This window comes from Cariama cristata, unplaced genomic scaffold (genome assembly GCF_000690535.1).
Source record: "Cariama cristata isolate BGI_N322 unplaced genomic scaffold, ASM69053v1 scaffold27097, whole genome shotgun sequence".
Taxonomy (NCBI): Eukaryota; Metazoa; Chordata; class Aves; order Cariamiformes; family Cariamidae; genus Cariama; species Cariama cristata.
In genome coordinates, this window is record NW_009627555.1 from 3,792 (window position 1) to 13,326 (window position 9,535).

General features: G+C 53.6%; 1 protein-coding gene across 1 annotated transcript; it reads right to left on the minus strand.

Annotated features, from left to right (window-relative positions):
• Positions 1-1,671: 1,671 nt before the first annotated feature.
• NT5C1A (5'-nucleotidase, cytosolic IA) lies at positions 1,672-5,183 on the minus strand (the record flags this gene model as incomplete). The annotated part of the gene is made up of 5 exons (XM_009704488.1): positions 1,672-2,671; positions 2,953-3,137; positions 3,578-3,700; positions 4,045-4,174; positions 5,016-5,183. Coding segments are annotated over 5 exons (972 nt in total), but the record flags the coding sequence as incomplete, so codon positions are not given.
• Positions 5,184-9,535: the final 4,352 nt, after the last annotated feature.

Below are 9,535 nucleotides of genomic sequence, written 5' to 3' on the forward strand. Positions count from 1 at the left end.
CTTTGGGCCTGTTTCCCGAGCCCTGTGTCTCCCAGTGAGCCCCTAAGCTGCCCTGGCAGCAGGAAGACCCTAAGCAGTCACTAAAAACCCTGCCTGCACTGTCCCCCTGCCCCGCAGCTTGCACCCAGCTCCCTCTGCATCTCAGGGCCCAGAAAGGCAGCAGTGAAAGCTGCCGAGATCCAGGGCCCTGCCCCAAACCCACAACACATTGTTTCCCTGGAGGTAACAGCACCTTCAGACAGGGCATCTCCTCCCGCACAGCCCAGCCCTGCCAACACCCCTCATCCAAAGCGCGCATCCCCTACGGCACCCGGGGCAAGCACCCATCCGCAGTGTGCTTGCACCCTGTATCCGATCCCACCGGCACCCTGCCCTACCCGGGGGTTCCTACGGGTTCGCTGACACCCCGTTCCTCTTGGTACATCACCTCCCGGGCTGGCGGGAGGCCCCGGCACAGCCCGTTTGTGAGCTGGGCTTGGCCAGGCTTCCACGACACGATCTTCAGGAAACACCTTGGAAATGTTTACTGGGAGCCCAGGCTGTTCTCCCCCTCCCAGCTGCCAAAAAGGTCTCTGAGATACAGTTCAGATCCCAATATCTGGAGTTCACATCAAAAAGACAAGACCTTTTTATAAACCTGTATATTAATAGATGTGCTACTGAGATACTCATTTCTTTCAAGACGTTTTTTGTTTGTTTGGATTTTAGACCTTCCTCTAAGGTGCTTGTCACCCAGATGTGACAAATAACAGTCTGTCAAAGTGAAATAATTCAAAGGGGGAAAAAAGTGCAATTTGCTTTTCACTGCTAGAGCAGGATTTAGTGCAATGAGAAAACAGTTTCCTGAGCCACTGAAGGCATCACTAGCTTCTTTATTTATTCATCAACAGTGCGATAACTTGAGCTCTAGCCTCGCGGTTGGGAAGGGCTGAGCTGTTTTAGCTGAAACCTCCCTGCAAAGTCAAGCCAGAAGCAGACATACCTTGGAAAACTTCAGCCCATGGAGTTGGTGTTTGTAGAAAACTACTACCTGACAGCACTGGGCATCCTTTGTGCCCAACCACGGGGCGTACTGCCTTAAAAAAAAAAAAAAAAAGAAAGGGAAAAAAACCCACAAGAAAGAAGTCATCTTTAAATTTTTCTCCCAAGAGTGTCCCTTGGGACAGGGCTTTGTGCAGAATGTCAGTGTGATTTTCACACTAATTTCAAGGCAGCTCTCCAATTGATTTCTCTTCCTGTTTTTTAATCGGAGATTTGGTTCTCTCTCACAGCATCACTGGCAGAGGTGTCTATTTTAGGAAACACCAGAGGTTTTGAGAAGCTGAGGAGAAAAAGATTATCAACTCATATGGGCTCAGACTCGAAAGGGGGAAAAAAATCCTTTAAAACCTCCAGGCTGAAATTCTCTGCAGATTTACCTAAACGGACTTCAAATGATGTCCCTAATATATTAGGGCCTGCTTTTAACTTAATTCAAGCCCTGGGCATGTGTCTGCAGACTCTGGATGCCTCACTGAGATTATTATTTTTAAGTGCTAAATCATGCAACTGTGAAACCCAAATAAAAAAACCTGGGCCAACAATACACTAGCCCAAAGCTCCAAGCAGGAAACCGGATTATTTTTTTTTTTTTAATATATATATATGCGAGTTTGTTTCTGTTTTTCCAAATTTTAGTGCATGAAAGGAAAGCCGTTCAGCTGACAAAAATCTTGGTGAAAGGACAAAGACATGAAAGATTTTCTGGTTGGGGAGCTGGGTCTGTAAAGGAACAATGTTATGGTTTAATTTTAGTTAAAAGGGACAACATTTTGTTTCAAAGCTGCAAGAAGGGTTTTTGTGTGCTCCCAACTTTCCAGTTCAACAGTTGAGCCTGAACATTTGCTTTGTAAGTCAAAGGCCTTGGGAATTGCCAGGGGTTTTAAAGAAATGCCAACAGCTTAAACCTGCCTGGCTCAAACAGTCCACAAAAAGAGAAATCCATCCTCAAGAGATTTTGCCTGAAGCAAGTGCAGAGTGTGCAGATGAACGGGGAAACTCATGGGGCTGCCCGGTGCAGGGGAACCTCTTGCCCCATGAGGAACAGGGACAATGCCACAACATTGCAACAAATACATAGGCGAAAGGAAGCCTTTTGTCAGCCCCCTCCTCCATCCGTGCTCCCGACAAGGCTCCCGCTGGGGAATAACCTCACGCTCGCCAGGGCAAATGCTCTCTGCCTTGCAGACCACAGCCCAGGTCAGAGCGTGGTGCATGGGGTGAAGTCTGAGCCGCACCCCGGGGGCCGTGGGACCAGCCAGCTCCGCTACTTGCTGTTCGGGGTTTGCTTCTCCTGCGCCGGCCGCTTGTGCTTCTGCGCGACGCCGTAGGGGACATGGGCAGCGATGGTGCCCATCTCCTTGGCTCCCTCCACGTGGAACATCTGGTCATCGAAGAAGATGTGAGGACGGATCTTCTTCAGCAGCGGCCCCTTGGGAGCTCCGGCCAGGAACAAAGCCTCATCCGTCTCCAGGCCCCAGCTACGCAGAGTCTTTAGGGCCCGGGCTCCCGAGCTGGCCGCACTCCTGGCAGGGACCAGGTAGGTGCGAATGGGACACTCCATCCTCAGCCCCTTGGAATAGAACTTCTTCTGCAGCTTCCCCAGGGCCTCCAGGAAGCCCTTCAGGGGTCCCTGCCAAAGCAAGAAGAAACCATCACTTTGCAGACCTCTGTGCTATCCCTTCCTCGAGGCACCCGGTCCCCAGACATGCTGGCTAACCCCTTCTCCCTGTGAGCCCCCAGAAACGACAGCAAGGGACCAGCCGCAGCCATCCCATGCACCAGCAGTACCAGGCTGCTGACCCACCCCAGCTCACACTCCACGTGCCAACCCCGGCTTGTTGCCAGAGGCGAGAGCATCCCTGCGGGCTGTCTCCCTCCCAGAGGCTTTTTCTGGCTTCACCCCAGCACTACCTGTGCCAGAGGCTTGTTCTCGTGAGCCTTTTCATGCTCAAAGAACATGTCCAAGCCGTGAGCCTTCACAATCTGCTCCGACTCATCAGAGAAGAGCACGGCGTCACCATCAAATGCCACCCGCAGCTGGTTCTCTGACACTTCCACGTCTTTGCTGGGGCTGAAGATGGTGGCTGCAGCGATCCCTGTGGAGGTAAAGCGTGAGGCAAGAGCTGGCAGTTACCCCAGGACCCATCCTTGTGCCTTATCCATTAAGGAGCAGAGAAAACACGACAGGCTGGAAGCAAACACTGCAAGGAAATGCATGCACTCAGTAGTGCCTACAGCTTGGCCCCCAGACCTTTTACAGCAAAAACAAATCCCCAGATGACAAACCTCCCTTTGCATACAAGAATTAACAGGGGGAAAACAGTGCCTTTGCCTTAGAAGAGCTGTGGAGCTCGAGAAAAACCTGATTTCTATGGAAACTAGAGGCTCTTTGGAGCATCAAGGATGGGATAAGGCAGACCCTAGCTGCACATCGACACAGGGACAGGGACATTGGAGCTATCGCTCCTGGCACCAACCCCCTGAGGGCTCCAGGCTCCCCCCGCTGCCCACCCCCAAAGCTGGACCCCAGACTCACCCTCTTCAATGGCCCCACTCACTTTCTCAGCATCAGAGGAGAGGTAGAGGTTGGTGTGATAGGCCTTGAGGTAACAGATGGGGCTGTTCCCTCCCGTCATGCAGAACCTCTCAATGAACAGACCTGAGGGCAGATGGACCCCGGGGTGAGCCTGACCGCCCCCCAAACAAGCCTTGACGCTGCTCCCCTGTGGCCTCCCAAGACTCGGCAGGATGGAGGCTCATCTTGGTACTGCCGTTCAACAGCATGGCCAGCAGCCAGAGCATCCTCACCACCAGCCAACTTCCACTCAAAGCCCAGGAAAGCTGGCAGAAGCGGGCTCAGCGTGTGGTTTGGAGGAAGAGCCAGGAGAATCTTGCTGTCAAGCAATCTTCTCTTGTCAATCTTATCTTGCTGCCAAGCAATAACACTCTGCCTAAAAGCCGTCGTCGGCACCCGCGCAAAGGACAGCTTTGCTCTCAGCTTACCATAGTGGTTGATGCTGTTGATCAAGCGAACTCCAACCTGGGCATGGTTGTTGGTCATGAGGACGATGTCGAAGAGTTCCTCGCTGTCGGGGTAGAGCTCCCGCAGCTGCATGTTCACTGCTTCCAGCGCCTGCAGCACCCCAGGGGGAGGGGGGTGGGTGTCAGCGAGCCCCAGGCATGGCCCTGATCCCTTCTCACTGAGCAAAACACTTCTCTTCACCAAAACCAGGGATCTGGTCCGACCCCAACTACACCCTGAGCCAAGCTGACACCAGCAAGCAGCTTTAGCTGGGAAAAAACCACTGCTTTGGGGGGAAAAACCACATAGCTACTCTTCTATTTTCAAACACAAAAGGTTTCACATTTTCATTAGGAGGTGAGAATAAATTAGCTCAAAGTTACAGACAAGTGTTTTTTCAAGCAATCAGAAACAGAACAAGTCTCTCCCCTCCAAGTGGATTAGTTTATTCATCGGGAACGGGCAAAAGATTGCTTCAGTGAGGGCCAGCACACAAAACTGCGCTAAATCCAGTGGAACTGGGGCAGAAATTGGAAAATATTTTTAAAGTTTGAAATGCCTCATTTCAACATGTCAAAATTAGAAGCTGGCCGACTCTGTAGCAAGGCTAAATTCAGCCAATATAAAAGCATAAATAAATTGTGATTAAAAAAAAAAAAGATATGAGAATTCCCTAAAGGGAAACTTTAAATATGATTCAAAGAGATGATTTCTTCCATTCTTGGGCTCAGTTGCCAATTTGGAAAACTCAGTGTTTCCTCAGTCCTGGAAGAAGCACATCACTTGCCAGAAGGTTTATTTGACCTCTGTTTGCTCTATGGTTACATCCCTTCTGTCGCACTGCTCAGTTCCCATCCCTTCCCCACACAAGCACCCTATAACACTGCCCTCTCCCCAAAACTTTTGGGTCAGGACCACAGTGCAGATTCAGCTTAGGCAGGTGTGTGCTCACCTTGACAAAGGGGAAGGCAGCTCCAGGGAGGAAGGGCTCATTCTCATGGTCCAGCTGATATTTCACGTAGGCCTCCACCCCTTGCTCGTTGTAAATCTTCTGCTCCTCTTCCATGCGGAAAAGCGCTCGCGATGACACCGCGATGGTGATGGCGTTCTCGGGCTTCGGCTGCAGGGAAAGGGAGAAAATGGGGAGGCAGCCCCTGCACCCAGCCTCGCTGCCTGAGAAGGCATCTGTTAACTTTCAACGTGAAAGGCCACGGGGTGGGTGACACCCCCATAGTGATTTGGAGGATAACGGGGCAGCTGCAACTCTCATCTTCCAATGCTTCAACAGATGAAGCCCTGATGCACCATCCCCACACATTCGGGATACCCAAGAGCCTTTTTCTGCTGCTCGTGCCATACCCAAGCCCTCCCACTGCAAACAGGCTCCCGGGACCCATCCAGCTCCAACGTGCTACCCCAGGAGAACCACTCAACCCCATGCAGAAGGAATTTGTGTGGCTTTTCCCCCCAGCTCCAGCCAGGAAAAACCACACACTGCGGCTCGGCCAGATCCGTACTCCCACAATGCTGTCCAGATGTGATAAACAACCCGTGCCAGCTCAGCTTATAAAAACACTTGCTATAGTTATTGTGGGCGGAAACATGACAAACAGGTGGTGCAAGCAATGATTTATGAGTCATTATTATTAATGTTCGAGGGCTTGATCCAAAAACCACTGAAGTCAACAAGGGGGCTCCGGTGGGACTTGGCAGCGAGAGAGGGGACACCAGGAAAGTCAATCTCATCTTGACCCCCACCCGTCCTCCCTCTCCCTTGGAGGGCAGAAGGGTGTTAATCCCCATCACTCACTTGCAAGCATGAAAGCAAATTCATTACTGATGGCCAACAAGAAATCCTCGCTCCCAGAACAGCAAATCCTAAGGAGGGACAGTGGCAGAGGCAGCCCCGTACAGCAGACTCTGCCTGCAGCGAGTCCTGGGAGCGGGACGGGGCTTGAGGGTTCACATGGGGGATGCTCCCCGCGAGCTGGGAGCCCATCCGCTCTCTGCCTGCGCTCAGGGATGCATCTCTGCAGTGAGCCTGTGAAATCCAGGCCATCAGCACTTCAGAAACATCCCACCCTCAGCTCCTCTGTGATTTCCAGGATGCTCGTGTAGCACATTGCCCACTGAGTAACCCTCCCAGGAGCAGGACGGTGCCTTCGCCAGCCGCTCCGCACACCCAGGTGCTCCAAAGTTCAAGCTCCCACCCTGCCTAGGGCTGAGCTTTACAGAAAGAGCAGCCTGGCAAGGACAAGGTACCCCATCCACATTGGGGATCTTCACTCCCTACAGGGCTGGGCCTGCCCTGGGGCTTGCTTTGCCCCCAACCCAGCCCTCCTGATCCTGCCCAGCATGAGTCAATGGCAGCCCCCAGGCCATTCCCAGCAGCACCACCAAGAAGCGGTGGGGGGGTCCCTGCAGCACAGTCGGTGCCAGACACCTCTCCAAGGCCGCATCGGCACCCAAAATCCCCAGCAAGCCGATCAAGCAGTAGGTGATCAGGACTAGACACAGATTAGCTCAGGCTGAGAACATCACTGTGCCCAGAGGGATCCCTTTCCCACAGCATTTGTGGAGAAATAAGGTCCCATTTGGAAGCGGCTCTTTTGCAAAAGCAGGCGAAGAAGCCCCAGGACACGCGGGATCACCCGGGTCCACGCAGAAGCTGTTCAGCAACACCAGCATCGCTCCCACAACCGAACCACAGCCAGGTCCCCATCTTACATTTAGCTCCCCAATGGGTGTTAGCTATTAACTCGTCATGGGCCAAGTCTTGGCACTCCAACTCATTAATTAATAACTCTGGTGACATGGGCCATTTATTAGCCGACAATATTAATAACTATTAAAGGTCTTGGGACATCCGGCCATTAGCCTTCAGCAAGGAGTCCTACCGCTCCCAAGTCCCTGCAGCACTGGGCTATTTATCTGGGTACGTAGTGTTTGCTCCCCGCTCCTGGTCCCCCAGAGACCGCAGGGCAGAGCATCCTCCGCAGCCAGCCCTGCAGGAGGGATCCCCAGCAGAGAAAGCAGCTCAGGAGCACGCACAGCACAGAGGTATTTTCAAGGGCGTGAGATGTGTGTGCATGGCCCTAAGCCGAGCCTAATGCCCAGCCTGAATTTGCATCTCTATCTCCCCGCGGCACACACCTTGTACCCGTCAAGAGCCCAGGCACCTTGCGCAACAGCAACAGGCTGCTCAAGGTCCCGTCCCTGCCATTTAAAGGCACCAGCCTCCAGGAGGTTAATTTAAGAGGTAATAAACACAGTAATAAAAATAACCGTAAGCTTGGGGCCTAACTCAGCTGCTGGAGCCCCAGCTGCCTGCGGGTGGGAAGCCCGGCCTTCGGGAATGGGACCTGCCGGATCCTGTTCGCTCCTGCCAAGGAAGATTTGCACCTTCGGAGCACTTTCTGCAGGAAAGTCTCACCTGGGTGTTAACGCAGCTCCCAGCTCTGGCTGGGCTGGAACAGCCTTGCTGTTCTCTGGGAAATGCTGACATTTAAAAAATACGGCAATTCTGCTCTGCAAGGAGGGAGCCGCATTTTGACATTTCTTTGAAGTGGAGGTTTCATTTGGAAGCGTTCCCTCCTCAGGGTTGTTTGGATGCTTCTCCATCCCCACTAGTACTGCAGATGATCATTACTACATTCAAAAATGGGCTTTAAAAAGTCACAGCACTACAAGAACCACAGCACCTCAAATCCTCCATCAGGGTGCTACGAACAACCCAACAAACCCCACTTTGCCTTGAAACGTCACGGGTTTTGGGGAAAACACCCTTCATTTTTTAAAGGAAGCGTGTGCATAGGAGGGGTCCCACTCACAGTCCTCGCCGGGATGCATTTAGTCCCACGAGCTGTCGCGGAGCCTGCACAGCACCCCATCCCAACACAGCCTCCTGCTCCGGCTGCCCCAGCCCCGGTGGGTTTGGGCACTTGGAATGACAAACCCTGTTTTACCCTCAGAGCAGCATCCAAAGTCAGCCAAGGTCAGTAAAAGCTCACGGCACAAGCCCAGGAAGCGGCTGTGGGGCTCCGCTCAGCCAAATCCAACTGAATTTGCTGCCTGGGGATTCACGGTGAGCTCCTCTCCCTTCCCACGGGAAGCTCAGATCCAGCCCCATCCTGAACATCAAGCAAGAGGTTAACAATGTGTTTAACAGAATCCGAGTAGGGCAGCATGGGGGAAGGTCCCATCCCAGCCCCGGGTCCAGCCAGACAGGAGGGACGACAGGGATATGTCCTGACAGCCCAGCCCTCTGAAGAGGAACATCAGCCCTTGGCACAGCTCCAGGTGGTCCATGAGGTCCAACCCCCATCTCAGAAGCATAAGTGACCTTTCCAGCAGGCTCCAGCTCCATGAAGTGCAAAACCCATCGCAGACCCAAACACCCCAGTTTTGGGGTAAAGCCGTATTTCAGTAGTCACTGGAAATGGCACATTTTCCTCTGCAGACCCAACAGCTGGCAGGCCTTTAAATCGCCCTTCTAATCAGATGTAAATCCTAAGCAGCCCCCCAAGGATTAGAGGCAGACATTTGGAAATCCCACATGCTACCGGGATGTGCAATGGGGCCATGCCCACTCACCCACGAGAGCCACAGGTGCCCACAGTGGCACCCAACACCAGTGGCTTCACTGCCACCCCTGGCTGGCTCTGAGGCAGGAGCCACAGTGGGGACCCCATTCTGCACCCCTTGATCCTTCTGCATTGCCTGGGGCTGAATCTGCCGGAGCCACCTCGATCCTAAAAATCTGAAGGAACTCTGGCAGCGCTGGGCACTTCCCTGGATGCTGCAGAAGCCCAAATCCTTGTGGCCAAATTCAAAATCTGGTGGTGAGTTTTGGTGTGAGATTTAGTCATAGAAAGGGAAGAGGTCAAACATGGTCCCCACCCCAGCTAAAGCACCCCAAAAATGAGGCACCCTGGTGAGCTGGATGGGTCCCCACGGGTGCAGGGGACAAGCAGGGTGCCCAGAGGAGAGGAGCCAGCAGAAGGGCAGCTCCCACCGACCCAGCCTCTCCTCCCCGTGCGGCGCCACTGGAGAGGCTGGGGGACATTTTCCACATTGCTGAAGAGTGACAAGTCTCATCGCCGACCTCCTCAGCTGGCAGGAGCGAGGCCGGAGCAGGCGTGCGAGCTGGGGCGTGGGAAGAGCAGAGACCCCTGCAAAGTGGGGAGCCTCGTGGGCTGCGGGGATGCTCTGTTAACCCACTTCCCGGCCAGGAATGGGCTCCCCAACATCACCCTGCCTTCCAGGAGGGAGCAGCCCCCACAGCTCACGCCTGCTCCCTCACCGGTACCTGCTCCGGCTGGCAGAGACGTGAGGACGGACAGACCCAGCACCCGCAAGGGTGCAGACGGACAACATCAAACTCCACTTCCCACATGCACGAGGAAGCCCTGGGCGGCCGCGAGCCCCCTGCTCGGGATCAGATTAAAGTTCAGGGCAATGGCTGAGATGTTT